At 33.6% G+C, this 23,611-nt stretch overlaps 3 protein-coding genes across 3 annotated transcripts; 1 reads left to right on the forward strand and 2 right to left on the reverse strand.

The window, feature by feature from the left end:
* Window positions 1-13,648: 13,648 nt before the first annotated feature.
* On the reverse strand, window positions 13,649-14,649 carry LOC107892570 (tyrosine-protein phosphatase non-receptor type 23-like). The gene is made up of 2 exons (XM_016817637.1): window positions 14,219-14,649; window positions 13,649-13,718 (listed from the first exon to the last, which is right to left on the reverse strand). Exons 1-2 carry the CDS (start codon window positions 14,647-14,649, stop codon window positions 13,649-13,651), a joined length of 501 nt encoding a protein of 166 aa, XP_016673126.1.
* A 319-nt stretch (window positions 14,650-14,968) lies between these two features.
* LOC121220764 (protein MAINTENANCE OF MERISTEMS-like) lies at window positions 14,969-16,196 on the reverse strand. Its single transcript, XM_041100214.1, has 4 exons — window positions 16,143-16,196; window positions 15,382-16,029; window positions 15,146-15,227; window positions 14,969-15,054 (listed from the first exon to the last, which is right to left on the reverse strand). Exons 1-4 carry the CDS (start codon window positions 16,194-16,196, stop codon window positions 14,969-14,971), a joined length of 870 nt encoding a protein of 289 aa, XP_040956148.1.
* A 1,663-nt stretch (window positions 16,197-17,859) lies between these two features.
* On the forward strand, window positions 17,860-22,411 carry LOC121220852 (lysosomal Pro-X carboxypeptidase). Its single transcript, XM_041100502.1, has 9 exons — window positions 17,860-18,402; window positions 18,485-18,671; window positions 18,815-18,948; window positions 19,033-19,145; window positions 19,270-19,513; window positions 21,424-21,576; window positions 21,670-21,749; window positions 21,987-22,036; window positions 22,106-22,411. The coding sequence occupies exons 1-9, from the start codon at window positions 17,998-18,000 to the stop codon at window positions 22,246-22,248; spliced, it is 1,509 nt and encodes a 502-aa protein (XP_040956436.1). The 5' UTR covers window positions 17,860-17,997; the 3' UTR covers window positions 22,249-22,411.
* The last annotated feature ends 1,200 nt before the right edge of the window (window positions 22,412-23,611 follow it).

The following is a 23,611-nucleotide window of genomic DNA, read 5'->3' on the forward strand; positions in this document are numbered from 1 at the left end:
GCCCATTATTCCTAAAATATCTCATCTTTATCAGCCTCCAAATTAAGGCCTAACTGAACATCTGTAATTTCAGCCAACACCTTATCAGATAGATCTCTGTCATAAAGTTCAAGCAATTGTTCCTCTAAATCCATTTAGGTTTTCCTTTTCTCTTAACTCCTTAAGCGACTCCATTGTTAGAATTGTTGTCCCACTTTCGCTAGCTTAACCGGAATACTAACAGATGAATCAGCTCAATTCCTTTTTACTTCCTCATCAGAAGATTGTTCTAAACACCATTTGGCCTCAAAACAAAAATGCTTGGCCCCACATCTCTTATCATCCATTCGCTTTCCTGTTGTGTCTAAAAGAACTAGACAGTGGTCCAAAAAAGTATGATTCAAATGCTTCACTTGATAGCCTGAAAAAAGATTTATTCATTCCAAGGTCACAACTTCTCTATCAAGTCTTTCCCTGGTATTAGTTGACAAGAATATTCCTCTCTCCCATGTAAACCACCTACCAATGAAACTCAAATCATTAAGCCCGCAGTAATCCAAAACGCTTCGAAACTTAGCCATCTATCGTTTTGATCTAAGACGTCCACCATTCTTTTTAAAGGAGCTTATGATATCGTTAAAATCCCCAATCACAAGCTAAGGGACCATTTGATCATGTCTTGTCTAAGCAGCTCCTATGACCTCTGCCTACTTCTTTCATCAAGATTCCTATAAAAACCCATTAACCTCCAAGATTCTCTACATTCATTATCATGAATATCAACATCAATATGGTAATGAGAATAACACTTAAGCATAATAAAAAATTTACCTTTCCAACCTAAAGATAAACCTCCTTTTGATCCAATCACCCCTATATCAATACCATTTTCAAAACCACATTTCAACCTAACCATTTCTATATTTTTTAAATTTAATTTCGTTTCCATAAGAAACAAAATCCAAAGATTAATGGTCCTCAACTTATTTTTGAGCCTATTAACAGTCCATGGTCTCCCCAGTCTACATACATTCCAGCTTAGAAGTTTCATTGTATTAGGCTACTCCGCCCTGCAGAGCTAGCCGTTATATCGTGAAGACCTCTTTCAATATTATTCCCTGAAGAAATTATCATATCACCCACTACCTGTTGTCGTTTCCTGTATTCTATAGGAAGCAGTGGATCATTTTCCTCAGTCAACACTAAGTCCATAGGCCCATTATCACTATCAGCCCTATTTAACTCCCTACTATCCATGTTTCGCCAGTTGCCAATCCCCTTAGTTAATATCTTTTATCCAGATCCTAAAAGAATAAATTAAGATTTAGATACGATTTCTCCATATCACCCTTGTTGTTACGCCTAGTATCCTTCTCTTCCCCTGAAATTCGGCTTTTAGTGTCTCTTTCTATATCCAACAGTCTGTATTCTAAATCGTCTGCTTCATAGAGCCATTTGCTCATAGTTGCATTTTGCCGTCGCACCACTACACTCAATGAAATATCCCACCCAAAGACTATTTTTGAAGGCTCAATTCGGGTCTAAAACGGGTAAAAACTCTCCCCATGACCGAGTTTACCACAGATAAAGCAAAATAAACTCAGTTTCTCATACAGAAAACAAGCATAGATAGTCTGATCCTTGCCAATCTGAATCTTCTTCTTTTCTGTCAACGGAATTATCACATCTAAATGAACCCCAATGCGCATAAATTTTTTGATTCCCATTATTAGAATAGATGAATCATATTCAAGAAACTGACCCAAAAAATCCTCAAATTGTTTGGCCATAGTTTCCATCATCAAACTTGGAGGCAAATCATGTATTTGGACCCAAAACTTAGATAAATATAACAGAACTAATAATGGATCTTCCCCATTAGAATTTTGTGAAGGATTAGTAAATGATTATTGAAAAACCATACAGTTCCAAAAAACACTTTTTGAACATCAACGTCATGGAAAAATTGAAAAAGAAACATCTTTTTTTCCTAAATTTGAAATACAAATCCCCCAATGGAATGTCAAAGATCAGCCATGGTATTGCGTAAGGATGGAAAATAAACATCACTATTAGTCAAACATCATCCTACCAAACTGAACTAATAATTTGATCCACCACCGTAGCCTCCTCATGAAACGCATCCTCCTCCTCAACAATTAAATTCAGATTAGCCAGTTCCTCCTCCATCACTCAAAAACAAAGGAAAACAGTCACACCAAAACTAAGAAACAAAACTTCAAAGAATAAAAAGAAAGAAAGAAGAGAAAACCCTGTTTCAAAAGACAGACAAAACTTTATCTTCAACCTCTTATTTAGTATTGAATACAATAACAAGTCTTAATAGATAAAACTATCGTAGAGGCTCCTGTATTAGGAATCAGATTACATTTGGCTCCATTTATTTAAAATGGGTAAATTATCCCTTTTATGTTAAATAAAAGAATAAACTGGTTCTTTTTGTTAAAAAAGTATCCATTTCTACTGTTAAAATTTTGTGCATTTGACCGAATAACTAGATAGTTACACGTGACATGTCATGAGTAGCTCATGCTAATGTACAAGGACCAATTTTTATAGGAAAAATGTATGAAAATTTTAACAGAAAGATTAGTTTGCTCTTTGATCTAACTTGCAGAGACTAATTTGCTCAGTATAAGTACTAAATTCAACTCAACCAATCCAAGGATTTTTTGCCCTTAGTCTCGCATACTTTAAGCAAATTCTCTCAGCACTTTAACATCTCCTATTAAAGGTTATGGAACAAATCAAAGGTTGATAATAAGCTCTCAAATGTACCATTATAATGTTTCTAAGAGATTTGAAATGTGTTCTCTCAATTCCTACAAGAACAAAGGATTATATATGAATTACCCTACTTGAAATAGGGGTTAAATTATTGAAAGGTAAATCCTTATCATACAATATTAATCATATATTATTTTCTATCAATCTCCTTTAATTAAGGAAAGTATAAATCTCGTTAGTATTAATATAACACCCCCAAACTGGCTTATAAGTTTTGGCTAAGTTGAAGGTGTTATATTGATCATCGAGCCAGTACTCAGCCACCGTAAGAGCGGCTCTAGTAACGCCCCTGAACAATTAGGCGTCGTTCGCTCGGAGCCATTCAATAACCAACCCTCAACTTTAGGCATATTGTGGGTCCCATCGACCCTCTCCAGAACTCGCATCATCGTTTTAGATATAGAGTCGTCCTTAATTGGTACAGTTTGAGACCCTATCTCAGCAGTAGGAGTACCAATGGTCTCGTTAGTCTCTAAATAGGTATGCTACCCATGGAGGATGACTCAACTCGAGCTCCTCCATGACGCCCCTATCGCTCACGCAACCCTCATCCACGACTTCCTCACGAACTCATACATTTCAGTGTCTACAATGTTAGAAACGCACAGATCAATCCATATTCCCATAACAGTTCATTTCAAAGTGCAGAATTAACCAACAGAATCAGTTATCACTGTACAATATGCACAGGTGTTGATAAACCTGGCTCTAGTACCGCTAAATATAACACCCTAAACTCGGCCTAGACAGGCAGGCTAAGTTTAGAATGTCACATTGTCTTATTAGAACATAGTCATACTTAAATCATTATTAAGTTATAAAAACATTCAATATCCAAAACACAGTCAAATATTAGAAGTTAAAACATAGATTCACATACACATATAAGTCTGATTGATGACTGAGTCCCACGTCCGCCAACCGCTTATTCTTGAGAGTTCCTTGAAATTCATTCAAGTAGTTAATGTGTTGCAATGTAGAACTTAACTTAAATATACTAGCATATGTACAAGAAATCAAATATTAATGATTATTCAGATAACAATTCGGTCTCCTCAGACAGATCAACAACCTAAACGGATACAGACACGACAGTCATGCTACGTAGTAAATTAATATAGATGCACGTATAGCATAAAAATAATTAGGTGCACATGACACACAGTACATATACAAATGCAATTTCCTATTCCATCCACTACACACCATCTCCACCAACCCTACATACCAATAGGCATATAATACCCATCCATCCCTACACACCTCATAGTGCTGGTATGACACGTTGTAGTGTTTACAGTCTCACTGCTAGATCAGATAATATCATGGGTGGTTTGACCATCAGTTCATTACAGAGTACTTCCTTCAAACCAAACTCCCGCCCCATGCAGATGTAGAATATATAATAGATATTCATACGTATTTCAAATACAGATACTATCACACGTTCCAATATAACAGTATATAAATAGAACCAGTTTGTAGTTATAATAAAACAGATCATACAGCTCAATACAGTGATACCTATCTTACGAGTAGCCTACACTCACCCTGTATAATAATTATGATATTACCGAAGTTGGCGATTTGGGCTCACACGCCCAAACGGTGGCTCGTCTCACTCCACACGGCATGACACAAGGTCATGTGGTCACTCGTGTGCCCTATTTATCAATCAGTGAGTCATGCGGCCTGGGTACACGCCCGTGTCCCCTGCCTGTGTGACTCTAAATTTGAACTCATGAAGTTACATGGCCTAGACACACGCTCGTTTTCCTTGTCTGTGTGACTCTAAATCTTAACTCAGAGCGTTACACGGCCTGGACACACGCTCGTGTGACTTACCCGTGTAACCCTAAATTAAAACTCAGAGAGTTATACGGTCCACCCCACGGGCTCTCATATAGTCGTATGACCCACATGGCCTGCACACACGCCCGTGTGGTAGCCCGTGTGCCGTTGATAATCCCATTTTTAATGGAGAAAAATGCAGAGAAATAAAGGGTTTCAGTACCCACCTGTTGAAGATTTAATGTAGAAGCAACAGAGAACACTCCGAAACCTAAAAACAACCAAAAATTGTCTAGTTATGCAATTTATGAACTTATAAGACTAATTAAACAATCAATCGAACATTTCGAAAACCTCGACGCAAACCCCCAACTCAAAACAGCTGTTACTTTCACACGATACGATAATTTCACGAGCCTAAGGCGTCGGGGGAATAGTTTTCCTCGAGACCTTCTTCTAACGGACACCAATTGAACATTTAGACAGAGAAATCGAATAATTTACTCAAGAAACCAATTTTGACAAAAAAATGAACGACAAGGAATGTTAGCAGAATTTTAAGACAACACTTACCGAATTGACTTCTAGTAAAAGAACAATAGAAAATAGAACTCTTTCGACCACAGTAGCAAAATTTATCAAGCAAAATTTGAGAACTAAGCGACAAAAATTAAAAAGAAGAAAAAGAAAAGAAAAGAAAACGATGGAAGGAAGAAGAGAGTTACATTAACATAAAAATAAAAAAATGAGAATTATTTCAATAGCAAAGCTAACTAATCCCATGAAGTAACAAAAACATATCTCCACTTCGCTTACGCAAGGACTCGAACTCAAGACCACAGAGTAAATAAAAACTTAACCATTAAACTTCAGATCTCAGGTGAGCAAACAGAACACACAGCCACAGAAGCAAACCTGTATTCATTGAAGCGACTTATTAATGAAAACTTTAATTTTGGGGAGTTAGAGAGTTAATAAGCTAAACAATCTCAAACCTAAGATATAAAAGTAAGAAATAATTAATAATTGTAACCCTAAAAACGATTAAGAAAAACTTTTAATGGAAACTTTAAAAAATAAAAAAAGAGCTTCTAGTCTGAGATTTCTCCGATGTCGTGCCGAGTCCTAGTTCCCTGCGTTATCTGAGAGGTAAAAAAAAAGGGGAGTGAGCTTATGACAGCTCAGTGTGAGTCTAATTTTTAAACCACTATATATGATTATACAAATAGTAAAAATTCAATTTATAGCAACATAACAATTAAGCGTAATGTAAGGAACATTCAGTAAATCAATGCATATACAGGTTATGTTCATGATACAATGCAATTTTAGTTTTAAGTTCTCACCCATCCATCCTATCCGCCCTTGAGCATCACTCAACACACCAAAACACATGTTCAAAACTGACCATCCTGAAGTTCCCGGTGACAATGGTCGTTCACTTGTCATCTGTGACAATGACTTTTACTATAATAACTTACCATCCCAATGGCCCGATTTTGATGGTTTTTTAAACTATCTTCCTAGTTTACCTGGTTTTGATGACATAGCCGCCTACTTTGTGCAATATTGACTTTCAGCGTGGACTTAAATTTCCATTTTCTCTTACAGAACTCTTCCGTCCTCCATACCTGATTTCATGTAACCATGTATATAAATTCAGTATGTCATCCTACTTATCAATCAATAATCGATTACTATACTTATCAAACATATTTACCTTTCAGTACGATGTATGAAATTTCATACTAACAATCATTGGCATGTATTTATGCAATTTATTCATATCAATTGCACATATGCAATTGCTTTATGCAAACTAAAACAATTTCAAATAAGCGGTTTCTTCATGTGAGTTAACATTGGGATATTAACATGCTTAGTTCGACTAATACGTATATAACAAGTTCCTATGTGGGGTTCACACATACATGGTTCGCACATATAGGGTTCACAAATATGATTGGTTGAGCGCGTGCTCGTTAAAACAACAAAATTATAAGACTATTTTTAAAGCTTGGTTTTATTGCAAGCGTACAGGCCAATTGTAATATTTGTAGTGTTACAATGGAACATCGGAGTATTCTAATAATCGAACCCAAATGAGTTGGTGATTTAGCGATTTCTATTAAAAAAAGTATACAAGAAAAGAGTTTAGCTAGCTGCTCACTACTTATTATAATACGACAAACCATTAATGAAGTTAATTAAACCTAATTACTTATCTAAGACAAAAAAAGGACTAAATTGTAAAGAATGCAAATTAAGAAATTATTCAATAAATAACTAATGGTGTTTGGTTGAATTCAATATGGTTCACCAGTCTTCGAACAAGGGACTTAAAACGCTTAAATTATTAAGTGGCTCCATTTTATCTTCTGATATCAATTTTATCGACTTAGACGAATTAGTTTCAATTTATCTTTCGATCTCACCAGTTAATCTGGAACTAATGAACAGGTGCGTAACAAGATTACTTTCCAATTTCACTTTATCTTGATATTCCCTTAGGGGCGTCACTACCTAAATTCTTAATTCTATTCAATTTAGTCCAATTTATTATGATTTAGTCCTTGGTCCATAGATTTCAGTTTACCCACATCTCCATCAACCAACCCCCTAGGGTGTAGTTACCCATTACTTTATTAAAGCTAACGAATATGAAAGAAACAGCTAAGATATCCATAAGCATCAAATGAAAGAAAATAAAGATAAAAGATTGGATTTTTAACAGAGAAAACTAAAAGCAAGTGAAAATGAACAACTAGCATCAAGGTAAAAAACAAGAAACATTAAAGGTAGAATGATTAACAATTAAAACTAAATAAAACTAAAATAATAACTTTCATTCCGAGACCGCCGACGAATAGCAAAGATTAAATAGTGATTACAAGAAAGTTTAAAGTCTTTAACATGTAAATAAAACTAAACTACAGCAAAAACTAACTTAACTAATAACTATGAAACTAAGTAAAACCAAAAAGAAACATAAACTAAAACCCTAAAACTATAGAGAAGAAAACTACTCTACTCCTAAGCTAAAAGATAGAAGAAACGCTAAAATTAAAAAGCTTTCTAATCTAAAACTACAACCTCTTCTTGTTCTCAGCCAAAAATGGATTTAAATAGCTTATTACAACACAATTTTTAGTGACCAAAATGCTCCTAGATGTTGTATTTTGATTGGTGTTGGTGTTGGACAAAAACTACCCCCTACAGACATTCTCCACGTCAAACAGCGATATCGAGATACCTAGTTCTGGGTATCGCGATACTCACAATAGTTTACAAGTGAGAGGTTATTTGGGGTGGATATCACGATACCCAATGGTAGGTATCGTGACACCACTATAGATGGATCTTTTTCTTTTTCATTTCGAACCTCCGTAGGCATCTAATTTTTCTTTCAAGAAGTCAACCGATGTGAACCTTAAGAAACCATCAACTCAAAAAAAAGGATATATTTTCCCTCAAGCTTCTAAGCTTGTTCACAAAATATGATCGATGAATAGCTTGTTCACCAAAAGCTTGTTCACTGCATTCTTTTGATTCTATCTCTAAGCTTGTTGCAACTTTGGACGTAACAACTTTAGATCTAACAATGAAAACAACATAATTGCTTACATGTTCTTCATGTTCTCTTTCCTCACTCTAACATCCTTATCAGTCCAAGTAATGTTAAGGACTTTGTGTTCTTGAAAGTATTTACTCATTATACATGAATGTGACCAAATTCTTCACATTTATGGCATTGAGTTCTCTACTTTTTCTCCCCAAACTCTTCTACTATAACTCCATTTTAAGTAATTAAGTATCTTATAATCCCTTTTTTTTTTCTTTCAAATCAACTACCATATGCATTTTTATTCTTCTTATAAAATTTTCTAAATGCTTTGTTGAAGTGTTTTTTACGAGAAGTTCCAAATGTTCTCATAGCTTTTCTATTGAAGCAAATGTTGGAATATCTATAACAACAATAGTTTATCATTAAGTCAAACATTTTTTTCTTTTTCCCTTTTATTTTTTCTCGTATTCATTTCAAAGGTTTGTAATGAGCCAATCAATGCATCCACCCTCATGGTAAAGATGCCTTTGACTTCATTTATCATTGTGACTTTTATGGAAAAACATTTTGGTAAGACTCTTATCACCTTTTGAACCAGCTTGACCTCATAATACACATCACTAAAAGCATAACCTTCATTATTAATGTCACATAATTTTGCATAAAATTTAGAAATACTTCATCACCTAGATATGTAAATTTGTAACATTGATATTTTGACTTCTTAAGTCCCTTCAAGAGTTATTTCAAGGATTTTTCATGCTTCAGTATTCAAAACACATTGAAACTTGCCTGAATTCTTGAGAGTCTACTCTATTAAATATTACATCGAGTGCCTTTGAGTTGAAGTTTGTTATTTTGTCTTCCTTTATTATTTGAGCTTCCTCAGATTTAACAGATTATGAATCATACGCATTGGTTGTGGTAGAGAGTTCCCAGCTTGTTAAGATTGCATGTTATGTTTTGTTATTAATAACCTAAATGAAAACTCTCAAACAAGCCTTTTGGTATGAATAATTTGAGTCATCCAATAGAGGTGGTCATGAGATAGAGTTTCCTTCCATTATAGAACCCATGACTAGTGGTAGGCTCTGATACCAAGTATGTTTGGTGGTAGGCTCTGATACCAATTTAAAATGTCTAACTAAAATGATATTACAAGGAATGTTATATTGATATTTATAACAATGCTTCTAACTATGTAAAACAAGTCGAAAGTAAAAACTTAAATGCACCAAAGATGTTTACATAATTCGATAAATCACCTCCATCTACAAGGCCTTATCGAGTTGAATCCACTAACATGCTAAAGAATTTTTATTCTTACTCTTACTCATTGTTAGTGAATTCTCTCAGCACTGTAGCCTCACCTACTAAAGGTTATAGAACAAGTCAATGGTTGATAACAACTTCTCAAATGTACCAAAATAAGGATCCTAGATAAACTAAAATATGCTTTTTCAATTTGTACAACAAATGACTATACTTCCTTATATAACATTCGACTATGATGTAGTATATTAATACAATCATTCTTTTAAAAATAGGAATTAGATTGCAGAAAGGTCAACCCTTATACTTCAATATTAATTCCTTTATATACTTTCCTTTAATTAAGAAAAATAAGCACATAAATATTAGAGTCCAAATTATCTATTTTATTTTCCTTAAAAACTCTATTTTTGCTATCACTAAAATAAAAAAAATAAAAAAAACCAAATATAATTACAAGTGAAAATGTCAACTTGTTAAATTAAAAATTTTAATTAATCTCCAGCTTATCATGTTAACTTGTTATTTCCATATAATACTCACACAAAAAAAATCATGTCTTTTTAGTTAATAGATTTAATGACTATCAGATTAAAATTTCAAAATTCAAAAATTATAGAAATTAAAATTAACCGAATTGAAGAATAGAGACTAAATCCACAACTTATACATATTACAGGGATAATATAAATTTAACTTAACTAATTTAATTGCTACTACTTGAACGAGGAATTAAATTTAAAAATCCAAAAAGTAACTAAAACTAACAAACTTAAAATATAAGAATTAAATCTACAATTTACGCATAAAATTCCAACAACCCTAAACATAATATAATAAAATCATTTATTCTGCAATTTTAAAAAAAAATGGTAACTCATTTTCTTAGGTTTTTTTACTAAAATAATACAAAAGAAATAAAAAATACCAAAATAATATACAAAAAAAATATTTACCAAAATATTATAAAAAAATTTTATTTACAAAAATATACCAAAAAAACAAAAAAATAGAAAAAAAAGCCTGCACCGATTGAACAGGACCCTAGTGGAGGGTTCCTGATTGGCGGCACCAAAGGTGCCAATGTGATTGGTGGCACCGATGGTGCCAAGGAGATTGGCGGCACCGATGGTGCCATACTAAGTGGCGGCACTACTTGTGTTATAAACACAAGCTCTGTCCAGTTGAAGGGAGAAAAATTAGAAGAAAAAGAAGAGGAAGAAGATGTGCTGCGGAAAAAAAGAGAAAAAGAGAGAAAGAGAAGAGAAAAAGAAGGTATTTCTTTAAACTAATTGATTATGTTGTTGTTATTGTTTTGTATAATTTGTATTATTTTTTGTTTTAGTTTAGTTATTAAGATTAATAAAACTCAAATCGATAGTTTTAGTTAGGGTGTTTTTTACCAAAATATTACAAAATAAAAAATACCAAAATACCAAAATATTATAAAAAAATTTTATTTACCAAGATTAATAAAACATTTTTTTTGTAATATTTTGGTAAAAAACCCATTTTTGTATTATTTTGGTAAATAAAATTTTTTTATAATATTTTGGTATTTTTATTTTTTTGTAATATTTTGGTAAAAAACCCTTTTAGTTAGTATTATTTTAAGTAAAACCCTAATTAATAATTTTAGTTAGTATTATTTTGAGTATAAAATTATTAATATTATTATTGTGCTAGTTATTAGGATTAGTGGTTAAACGGTTTTCATGTACAAAATTGCATATTGAAAAATTAATTTTTTTATTTAAGTTATTTATTTACCGTTCGAGATTTTTTATGAGATTTTGTTTATTTTTTGACAGATTAAATATTGAAGATGGATGCTAAGTTTTTTGTATGCGTTTATTTCGATGGAGTCATCTTGACAACAAGTGTTGGATGTGTATTTGAATGTCGGCAACAAATAGCAATGAGATTTAATAGAAATGTCTCGTTCGATGAAATGAAGGCAAGGATTAATGCAAAAATTCTTAGACGTTGTGGTAGAAAGATAGCAAAATTTTCTACAAGTTTTCAATTTCGACAAATCCAGTCAAATTTGTTTAAATGGAACTTGCAGACGACGAAGACGTAGAGAAAATGGTCGATCTCTATTGTGGGAATGGGAGTGACAAGAATGCACCGATTCACTTATTTGCTGAGTTAGCCGGTATGTAGCAAAATGAAGATGTCAATGCATCTGATGAAGAACACGGAGCTCAAGAACCGTGGATGGTGGCTCCAATATCATACGTTGATAGTGAATCGACTATGGGTGGGATCGGTATCGACATGAATATTACACCCGATGTTGATATGGTTGGTGGTGAAGAAGAAGGTGGTGGCGATCATTGGGATGAAGAGGTCGATAGTGACGGTGATCCCGATGTGGACGATGTACCTGATGATATTGACGATGAATACATTAACGCTTCTTTGATCGGGGAGCAGATGCGGCGTATTTTGATACACAATAATCCTGAGCCACACATGTCACTCATAGACTCCGACACAACGTATGTAGCTGAGTTCCCGGTGTACCCTGAAATAGTTCATCGTCACGGGCTGGCCGTAACATCTAATGATGATGAGTTATTCATAGGCCATCAAACGGTACAACATGAACATATCGGTTGGTTATAAAGTCGCAGTGTCTACTTCGACAATATATGTTGGGGAGTGTTGGAAGGCAGCGGAAGGCTGCAATTGGCGGGTGCGAGCTGTATTCATTAAAAGTTCTCAGATGTAGGAGATACAAAAATTTGTTGGTCTTCATACATGCACATTAACACGTATGACAAAAGATCATGGAAAAATTGATTCCAAAATAATTTGTACATGTACCATGCCAATGGTGAAGGACATGCCGACCATTAAAGTTTCGGTATTGATTGCCGAAATGCAAGCACGATTCCAGTATCGAGTCTCATATCGAAAGGCATGGATTGCTAAACAGATGGCGATGGAGCAACTATATGGGGATTACGATTCATCGTATAACGAGCTTCAAGGTTGGATAGCTGCTATGCGGGAGTACGTACTGGAGACTGTGATTGAGTAGCAGACAAGGCCATATTACGGCCCAGACGACCAGTTACAACTGGCAAAAAGGCTTTTCCATCGGATGTTCTGGATGTTCGATCCATGTGTGCGGGCATTTCCCCACTGTAAGCCACTTGTGCAGGCAGATGGGACCTGGCTGTATGGAAAATATACACAGATCCTACTTATTGCGATTGCTCAAGACGGCAACAGAAACGTGCTCCCGATAGCATTTGTTATTGTAGATAAAGAGAACATGGAGTCATAGGAATTCTTCCTCACAAACCTGCGGAGGTATGTTATTAGCAACGATAACATTTGCATCATTTTCGATAGAGGGAAGGGTTTAATTGCACCAATCAGGCATTCCGATGTGCCATGGAGATCCATTTACTGCATCCGTCACATTGCGGCTAACTTCCACAAAGATTACAAGAATGCAGACTGGAAGAGACAAGTCGTGGCAATAGGTAAACGATAACCTTATATTTTCAATATAAGTTGTAATGTTTTATGTTATCGAGTTACTAGAACTTATTTTTTCTTAATACGTATGCAGCGTACGAGTTAGAGCCACATATGTTTTGGAAAAAAATGATCCGACTTGAGAGTGACATGGAAGGGCAGACAAACACATCTTTCTGACAATGGTTGGGCACAATGGAGCCGTGGCAATAGGCTCAAAGTTTTGACGAGGGCTTTCGTTATGGCCAAATGACCACAAACTTAGTCGAGGGGAACAACGATGTCTTGTTGAAAACACGTCATCTTTTGATTGCATCTGTATTTTCTGCTACTTTCTACAGGCTGGCTACTTTGATGCCAAGAATGGGTCAGCAACAAGTCGACCAGATTGAGGCGGGACACGTGTTTGTCAAACATGTCAGGGATGCAATGGTCGCAAACCGTCGGTTGGCAAGGTCAATGAATGTAGAAATATATTCACGACGACTGGAAACGTTTCGAGTTACTGAGACCATCAGTCGTCGACCTGGTATACCAACTAGGTCCTACGGAGTTGATCTCCAGAACCGACAGTGCTAGCGCAGGAGGTTCGAAACACTTCATTATCCCTGTGCGCATGTCGTGAAAGCGTGCTAAAGTCAACCTTAATGTTGAACAATATGTCGATGATGTGTACACGCTGGAGCGCACATTGCGTGTCTGGGAAAATGAGTTCCCCGTCTTGCCTGACCTATTTACTTAGGAGGTGCATCCGACGACTTTCGAGCTTCTCCCAGACAGAGGGCTGCGGAGGAATCCAAGAGGTCGTCTGCAGTCAAGTAGAATCCGTAATGAAATGGACATCAAGGAGAAGTCTAAAGGAAAGCGTTGTGGAATATGCAGGTTAAGTGGTCATAATAGGAATAAATGCCCTAACCGAAACTTTCATGTTGGACAGTCATCCTGATCGGGTCATAATTGACCTAATACTGTAAAATTTATATGTGTAATGATAAAAAAGTATAAAATAAGTATACCTCTTCAGCTTATGATTATGATTACATTGTATCCAAATTAAGTTATAAAATTGTATCGAAAATGGAGGCATATAACCTTAAATTAAGCTTTAATATAATGCAAATTTAAAATAATTAAATTGGTAAAAAGAAGTTGAACAATAAGCGTAATAACTAAAACTAGAATAATTAAATTAGACAAATTAAATGGAATAATTAAATTTATACAAAAAAGTACAAACGTGTTAATGTACAAAAATGTGACATGCACCCCTAAAATTGATGGTTCGATGGTGTAGTCCCAGGGGTATACCTATTCGGAAGTCGACGGTCACGTTCTGGGTGTCCGCGACGACCAACATTATCATTTGGCTCAGGTGGGGGTGTAGTAAAAATAGGGAGGAAATCATTTGGAGCAGGTCCCTCGTTCGGCATCCACGAACTTGATGCTGCGGAGGGAGTCCCATAATGCTGCGGATATGGGCCGGGTGTGTAGGATCCGAAGAGTTCAAAGTCGTATGTGTATTCTGCCCCTGAGATGCTCGGTAAATAGTCAGTGCCCGAGAAATCTAGATGATAGCTATCTGAACCGACAGGTGAACGTGATTGTTCCGGATCTGGCTGGGGCACTGGCTGTGGCTCTGGCTGGGGCTTCTGCTTGGGCTCTGGTGGTTCCGGAGAATAATATGCCATAGGATCCGGATTTATCGGGGCCACTGTGGCCGATCCCCCAGGTCGCTGCATGTGCGGGGGGACTACAGTCGATTGGCCTCCAAGTATATATGGCTTCCCGCAACTATAGTAGCATTGTATATACTCTAATGATGGTTGTGATTTGGTAGCCATAACAATCTGAGGTCTTCGACGTAATCGATCGTTCCACAGCACCACAAATTTTCAGTGCTTAATTCCCCAATCCAACATCGATTTTCCTCTCTTATTCATGCCATGAACTTCCCCCACCTCACACGGCGAATCCGGGATAGGTTGGATGCAGCCAAACTGTTGTAGCACCCGATCTCCGTGATACCACTCGACCATATTAAAATTTATAATTGGTGCGTTAGTGCACCATATGTAGGAATGCACGTATGCAGACGAGGGTACCACATCTATAATTCTCGGCGTACGGTATGGCTTCCATATAAACTGCATGATTAATAACATGGTTATAATTAGCCATAACGTGTGAGTAAGATATAGAAAGTAAGATGTCATGAATATTAGAATAGCAGCTTACCCTTTCCCGGGCATATTGTTCGATCATGAGGCGGTATATCGGGACAGTGTACGACTTCCCGATACCTGGATGAACACTCTACCTACAAAAAACAAATATAGGGTTTAGGGTTGGTAACATTAGTCAATATATTATTACTACAAATAATAAGAAGTTATATTTTATCACCTGTTCAGCAGTGGATAAACATACGGTTGGTGACTAATCGATGTCAAAAATGGCATCCGATACAGCACCCAGGACTGCAGCAATGTGAGGCATCCGCCGATGTCTACAACATCCGGGTTTGTCACCCGACAAAGCTCCCGATACAACACTGCTAGCACGGCGGAGCCCCAGCTATAGGAGCTAACACTGGACAAATTAGCTAATAGGAGCAAGTACATCAAATGCACATTGTCGTTGTTTGCATCGGGCATGAGTACTCCCCCTACGATATGCATGATATACGCTCGAGCAGCGCACATCAACTTACCTTCAGTGGCAGTCGCTGATAATTGTCCAAATTTGGCTTTCAGCCATGTAAATTTTAAGCCCGAAAAATATGATTCACCGTCCTCTGACGAGTCTCCTAAGAGCTGATAACAAAGTGCAGCTGGATCAGTAAATGAAGATACTCCCATTACGGGACTCTCATTAATTGGGAGCCCAAGCTGCAATGTAACATCCTCCAAGGTCACCGTGCACTCCCCGCACGGAAAATGAAAAGTGTGGGTTTCCGAGCGCCACCGCTCCACTAGCGCAAATAATAAATCAAAGCGCAAGTCGGAGGACCGAATCAATGCTACTGACCCAAATCCGGCTTGCTCCAAGTACGGCACCAATCGCGCATTCGGAGCTTTCTTTAAAACACTCACACGGCCCCTTAATACTCGGTATGAGTCCTGATAGTGTTAAATTACAGAAAAAATATTACGATAACATAATTTATTTGTATATACTACGTATATCCTTTTTAAATAAATAGAACCCGTGATTAAAAAATAATAAATCATACCGAGTTATTAGCCGCATCAGATATGTGTCTATCGGTTCGAATCAATGGAGCCATTGCGATGCCTGCAAGTTGAAATTTATTAATTTAGTGTGTTTTTTAAATTAATTTGGTGTAAGAAAAAAAAACCTTATCCCTGCCCTTTGCTCGTATTATTTTCCCCATTTTTATTACTTTCAATAAAAATATATTATTTTCGTATTTTTATTATTTTATATTATTTCAGTACATTTTGTTTGAAATATTTTGTATTAATTATTTCTGGATTTTAAAAAAGTTAGTAATACACTCTTACTTCCGCCATTTGTTCGTATTTTTTTCTCCGCATTTTATTATTTTAAAAAATATTATAATTTTTAATTTTATAATTTTACATTATTTCAGTGCATAATGTTTGAAATTTATTAATTTAGTGTGTTGAAGGGGAATAAAAGAAAATAATAAATAAGGAGGGCTTAAAAAGTAATTAGTCACATTTTGGTGCCGCCTTTTTATTCCCCTCCATCAGCCTCTTTTTTTCTATTATTTTGGTAAATAAAAAAAAGTTTATAATATTTTGGTATTTTTTTTTTCGTAATATTTTGGTAAAAAACCCGAAAAACCCCCTTATCCCTGCCTTTTGCTCGTATTATTTTCCCGATTTTTATTACTTTCAATAAAAATATATTATTTTTATATTTTATTATTTTATATTATTTCAATACATTTTGTTTCAATTATTTGTATTAATTATTTCTAAATTTTTAAAAAAGTTACTAATATACTCTTACTTCGACCATTTGTTTGTATTTTTTTATCCGCATTTTATTATTTTAAAAAATATCGTAATTTTTAATTTTATAATTTTACATTATTTCAGTGCATTATGTTTGAAATTTATTACAAATACAATTTTTTTCGTATTTTATTACTTTCGGTGAATATACAATTTCTGTTTTTTCTTTTCGTATTTTATGTTTTCTTAAATATATTTCTTTACCATTTTACTTTTAATGCTATTTTCCTAAAAAAACTAATTTCAACATTCTAAGTAAATTTCATAAAAAAAAATTCCTAATCAACATACAATGTACATACCATAAATTTTTTCATTCTAAATATATTTCATAAAATATATATGCTAAATAAAATAATAAAATACGTATAATGTACATAACATAAATTTTAAACACACAAATATTGCAAAAAAAATAAATTTATAATAAAAATTACCTTTTTTTCTTTTTTTTTCTTCCTTCCCTCTTCTTCTTCTTTCTTTTTTTTTCTCTTCTCCTTTCCTTTTCTTTCCTTCTTTTTCTTTCTTTTTTCTTCTCCTTTCCTTTTCTTTCCTTCTCCTTTCCTTTTCTTTCCTCTTTTTCTTTCTTTTTTCTTCTCCTTTCCTTTTCTTTCCTTATTTTTCTTTCTTTCCTCTCCTCTCCTTTCCTTTTCTTTCTTTTCCTTCCTTTCTTTCTTTCTTTCTTTCTTTCCCTCTCCTTCTCCTCCCCACCACCGATCGGCCCCATTATAATACTGGTGCCGCCAATGACTTTGGCCCCATCGGTGCCGCCAATCTCTTTCCCTCCACCAGGGAGTTGTCAAATCAGTGCAGGCTTTTTTATTTTTATTTTTTGTTTTTTTTGTATATTTTCGTAAATAAAAAAATAATATTTTAGTTATTTTTAATTTTTTTATAATAATTTTGTAAAAAACCCCATTTTCTTGTAAACCTTTTTTTTTGCAAGAAAAACCCTAAATAAATTCCTTATTACTATATATATTTCAGCAATAGTTGTCTTGGACCTTGGCATTGGTAGAAGCTTCGAAGCTCAAAAAAAGCCTAACAAATCATACTACTGGTACGTAAATTATATTGAGAGCAATGAACTATTCTCCTAAATTTCCAGTCCAATGGCTTCCATTCATGGTTATGGTTCTTTCAATTTTGTTGACCGGCATCTCCGCTGGCCGGACCGACATTCCGAGGCTTAGCCCTACGAGAGGAGTAATCATTGAACACCCTGATTTTCTATCGTCTGCAACAGTCTCAGATCTTCGAACTTTTTATTACCCTCAAACACTTGATCACTTCAACTACCAACCTCAAAGCTACGCCACTTTCCAACAAAGATATGTCATGAATTTCAAGTATTGGGGCGGAGCAAAGAAGAGTGCGCCGGTTTTAGCCTATCTCGGAGCCGAGGGGCCTCTCGACGGCGATCTTACCGTAATCGGTTTTCTCAATGATAATGCCGTCCGCTTCAATGCTCTCCTCGTCTACATTGAGGTAAATAATTGAAAATATATATTAAAAAAAAAACAAAAAGACTTTCCCTGACATTGAGTATGGATATATTTACTTTCATCAGCATCGATACTATGGGAAATCAATACCTTTTGGATCAAGAGAAGAAGCCTTTAAAAATGCAAGCACTTTGGGGTATTTCAACTCTGCACAAGCTATAGCTGACTATGCAGAAATCATCATGCATATCAAGAACAAACTTCGGGCTTTTTATTCTCCGGTCATCGTTGTTGGAGGATCCTATGGAGGAAGTAAGTACAATCATTATCGTAAAATTCTTAACCTTTTAGCCCAAACTTTTTGAACTTGGACCCCTTAAAATTGTATAATTTTTGGTCGCCCCCGTCCGTTACTGTTGGTAATCATTTTTGTTTTTCAATGGAAATGAAAACAGTGCTTGCTTCATGGTTACGTTTAAAGTATCCTCATGTTGCTTTGGGAGCTTTGGCCTCATCAGCTCCAATTCTTTACTTCGACAAAATTACACCAAGGGGAGCTTACTTTTCAGTCGTCACTAAGGATTTTAGGGTATTTATTACCCTTAACTTTCGTCTTAATTTTTCTTCACCTCCTGCATTCAATTTTAATGTGATATGGAAATCATGTACGCAGGAAGCGAGTGAGACCTGCTACCAAACCATAAGAAATTCATGGTCTGTAATCGACAGAATTGCTTCCCAACCCAATGGTCTTTCAACCCTCAGCATGATTTTCAAAACTTGCAAGTATGAGCATCCAATTCCCCATTACATTTCAATATACATTCATTATTATATTTAAAAGCATGCATATAATTATATAAAAAGTACAATTAATTTTGAGTAATTAATTGATATTTTGGGTTACAAGACCTTTGAAGAGTTCTTCAGAGCTGAAAAACGAGTTGGAGAATATGTATGCCGTAGCAGCACAATATGATAGACCCCCACGGTATCCGGTAACGGTGGTATGTGGAGGAATTGATGGAGCAAATGAAAAGCAAGATATTCTTGACAAGATTTTTGCAGGCGTTGTTGCTTATAAGGGGAATTGTTCTTGCTATATTAATCCACCAACCAATAAATCCGAAACAGATGTTGGGTGGAGATGGCAGGTAATATACATGTACTTTTTTGGCAAATCATACTTACATTCTATTAAACTTGAATTCAAATACCAGAACTTAGTTGAGACATTAGTTAGAGCTCTTAAGTTGAAACATTTTCCTCTCTTTCTCCTTCCCACAATATTATAAGGATAAAAAACCCTCCAAATATATTATCTTTTTTTAGGTAATTAACAATTACCAATACTTTCCTTTCTTTCTATATAAGAAAATGATCTTTCTCTATCTATAAAATGACTTGAAAATAAATTTAGAATATGTTTTCAAGAAAAGTTAAATCATCATCTTTTTCAAAAATAAAATTTCATTCCAATTTAAGTAATCAATAAATCATCTTTAAAACATTGCTGATGACTACACAATTAACGTTAATAACGATATCGACGGAGCAACAGCACCACGACCATCAAAATTATTATTGCTTTATATGTCCGAGATTTGTTTATTAAATATTTATCTAATTTTTTATATAATGTCTATTTCTATCCTTTATCATTTTAATATGTTCAAATATATTCAAATTCATGTTTTATTTATTGTTGTACTAACAACGATGTCAATTGATGTAAGGTTCAATCAACTTTTTTTTTAATATTTGAATCAATAATTGGGATATAATGTTTTTTTTAATAATCTATCACCCCATTTTTTTATTTTAAGTCAAATATGATTTGATCTCTCTACTAGACTTGTGCATGAGTTGGGCAACTCGCTTAGTTTGATAGGCTTGACTTGATTTAGGCAATGCTTGAAGGTTTTTTTTTTTTTTTGGATCGTCTTGACTCAATTTGAATTTAATTTAAACAGTAAAAGAATATTTAAAATTTAATTTTAAAATATTGATGTAAAATATATTTTAATATTTTACTAATTTTTGAATAGTGAAATGAGCTTTATTATTATTATTATTATTATTATTATTATTATTGATCAAGCTGAAAATGAGCTTGGATTTGACAAAAAAATTTGGAATCGAGATGCAACCAACCCACCCCATAGACGGGTCTACTCTCTACTATGTTCAAATTTGAAATTTAAGTTTTCCATTTTAATTTGGCATAGTGATTTTTCTCTTTTTTTTTCTATAAAATCATTAGATAGTTCAAATGATTAACATTAGTTAAAATATTTACATGAAATTTTTTTTATAATTAAAGTTGATGTTTTTAAAAGAAAAATTCAGGCGCTTTAACCATAATAGTTAGTGATAATTATTTAGATTAATTAATTATAGTATATATATTAAATTAAAGTAAAGATATTAAAATTTAAATCATATATATTATCTTTCAATATCTTAAGTTGACCGCTAATGTAGACAACTTATTTTAATGACACGTGATAATTTTTTTAATTTATGAATATCAACTTAATTAAATTATCAATTTTAAAATTTTTAATAAAATATCATAATAAAAAAGGCAAATCATAAATTTATACGTAATGATTTAAGTTATTAAGTTTTAAAGTTTTATTATATTATGATATTATACGATATTCATTGAGTGCTATATTACGTCATTTTAAAAAATCTATTACATTAACATATTACCAATTAAGCATAAATTTATACAATATTTATAATAAAATAAGATAAAGCCATAAAGTTTTACGTTTTCTTTTTAAAGAATAAAGCTTTATGTTATTAAATTAAGTTTTAAAGTTTTATTATATTACGATATTATACTATGTATTTTTAAAAATATTTATTATATTACGATATTACCAATTAAGCATAAATTTATACAATATCTAAACAATTATTGTGTCATCTACAATAACATATTTTAATAAGATAAACTATATAAGCTATTTAAGATAAACCATTTTTTAACAATCTTGTAAGGTATCCCGTATAGGCTATTTTCATATTTTAATAAGATAAATCATAAATTTAGACATGCAGTGAAATGGTGATACCCATAGGCATCGGGAAAAGGACGATGTTCCAACCTGAGCCATTCAACCTAAACAACTTTTTACAAGAATGCAAGTCACTCTATGGCGTTCCTCCTCGCCCTCATTGGGTCACTTCTTACTACGGTGGCCATGTACTTTCAATCTTTTCTTCACTATATTTCTTTTTCTTACTCTTATTTTACTATACATACAACTTTAATTTTTACTAATGCAAAATTTTGCAGAATATAGAACTTGTTCTCCACAGATTTGGTAGCAACATCATTTTTTCAAATGGATTGCGAGATCCCTACAGTCGGGGCGGGTAATTGTTATGTTGAGTTATAAGAAGTTGGATTTTTTTTAAATAAAATTTTTAATTTGAATCTTGTGAATGGATAAAACAAAATTGAGAAAGTTATTTATTTATTTATTTAAAGATTCGACTTAATTTGAGTCTAAACTTAATTGAGACCCATATGAAAATGCAAGACTAAAAAAGGTCTTGGACAAGAAAATGTCAAATTCATCTCTAATGTTATTATATTTTAATTTAATGTAGGGTTTTGGAAAACATTTCGGAAAGTATTCTTGCCGTACATACTGTAAATGGTAAGCATAACTATATATATCTCCATAAAAAAGAATGAAAAGATAGTGATAATAATGTATAAAATGCAGGATCTCATTGCTTGGATATACTTCCAGAAATGGAAAGCGATCCAGAATGGTTGGTGAAGCAACGAGAAACAGAGGTGAAGATCATAAAAGGATGGATGGCTCAGTACTATGCTGATCTCAAAGCCATTCAAATTAAACCATAGGAATTAATTAATTAGTTGCTTCTCTTTATTAATTAATTACCCAGACAATGTCTAAATATACACATATGTATCTTTTTTTCATGTTGGGTTGAATCCACTCTATTTATACGTTCAAATCATAAATGATATATGTAATATGAATCGGAGTTAACGGTACATATGAGAAAACCTACCTCTAACATTTGTGCATGGTGAACTATCAACATAAGCCCCTAAAAAAATTTGTTTGTCTTAAAAGGAGGAGAAACTCATAAAGTAATGTCTAAGTCACACTACAATTAGTAATAATGTGAAATTGAAGATGTGTTGATTGAGATTTCCTGGAATTTGTTATGGTGAAGATGGGTTGGGTTTTGTACCTCACCCCTTTCTAAGTCTGTACTGGTTAATGGTTCTTCGACGAAAAGGCTTCAATAGGGGTACTAAAGTTAAGCAATTTGGGCCAATATGCAGACGATTGGATTGTTTTTTACGAGGCGGATGAAGTACAAATCAGAGCAGTAATTACTGTCGATTTATCTTTGAATTGCGGTGAAATCTGGCAATCAAAATATGTGAATAGAGAAGCTTGAATATGAAAAAACAAAGAATCAGACACATCATTACTTTCGCCCCATGCAAGTCCATAATTAATTATTCAACATGTTCTATAAATTAATAGTATGTAGGGGTGAGTCCGTAATTTCCCTCAACTATATAATGTTGGTGTTAGACTTGTTTTATAAAGTAATGGTATATAGGGGTTAGTTGAATTCAATTCAATTGGGTTTGATTTTTTATTTTTTTATATATTTATAAAAGATTATAAAATTATAAGAGTTTTAGATAAACGAAAATATTTTAATAAAAATACATTAATCCTAATAGGATTATTAGGTGAGCAACACATACCGCTTTGTGGGAACCTTGTGTGTCGCCCAGAGATGGGTTTATTGTGCCTATCTCATATATTGAGTATAATTATATGTGTTATTCAAACTTTTAACTAACTCATATAATTTATTCACCATCAATGATAATTTTTTTTATTCCCAAAACATTGTTTATTTATAATAAAATTAATTAATTTACTCAAATCTCAACTCGATTCTGATTTTATTAAAGTCATAACAATTTTATTGTACTAGAATTTATGAGTAAATAAATTTAATTGTCTTATTCAATAAAACCGCGATGACTAATTGATTTAATTTCTACTTTAAATTTCAATTATTTATTGACAACAATTAAACAATAATTCGAAGAATTAATCTCTAAGTTATCTCTTGTTCATAACGAGAGAACACATTTGTTGTGGATAATGATACATGAGATCTATTTTTCTAATTTGTTGTTTTCATTTATTCATTGTATCGGTTTCGAA

The sequence above is a fragment of the Gossypium hirsutum genome, chromosome D09 (assembly GCF_007990345.1).
Source record: "Gossypium hirsutum isolate 1008001.06 chromosome D09, Gossypium_hirsutum_v2.1, whole genome shotgun sequence".
Taxonomy (NCBI): Eukaryota; Viridiplantae; Streptophyta; class Magnoliopsida; order Malvales; family Malvaceae; genus Gossypium; species Gossypium hirsutum.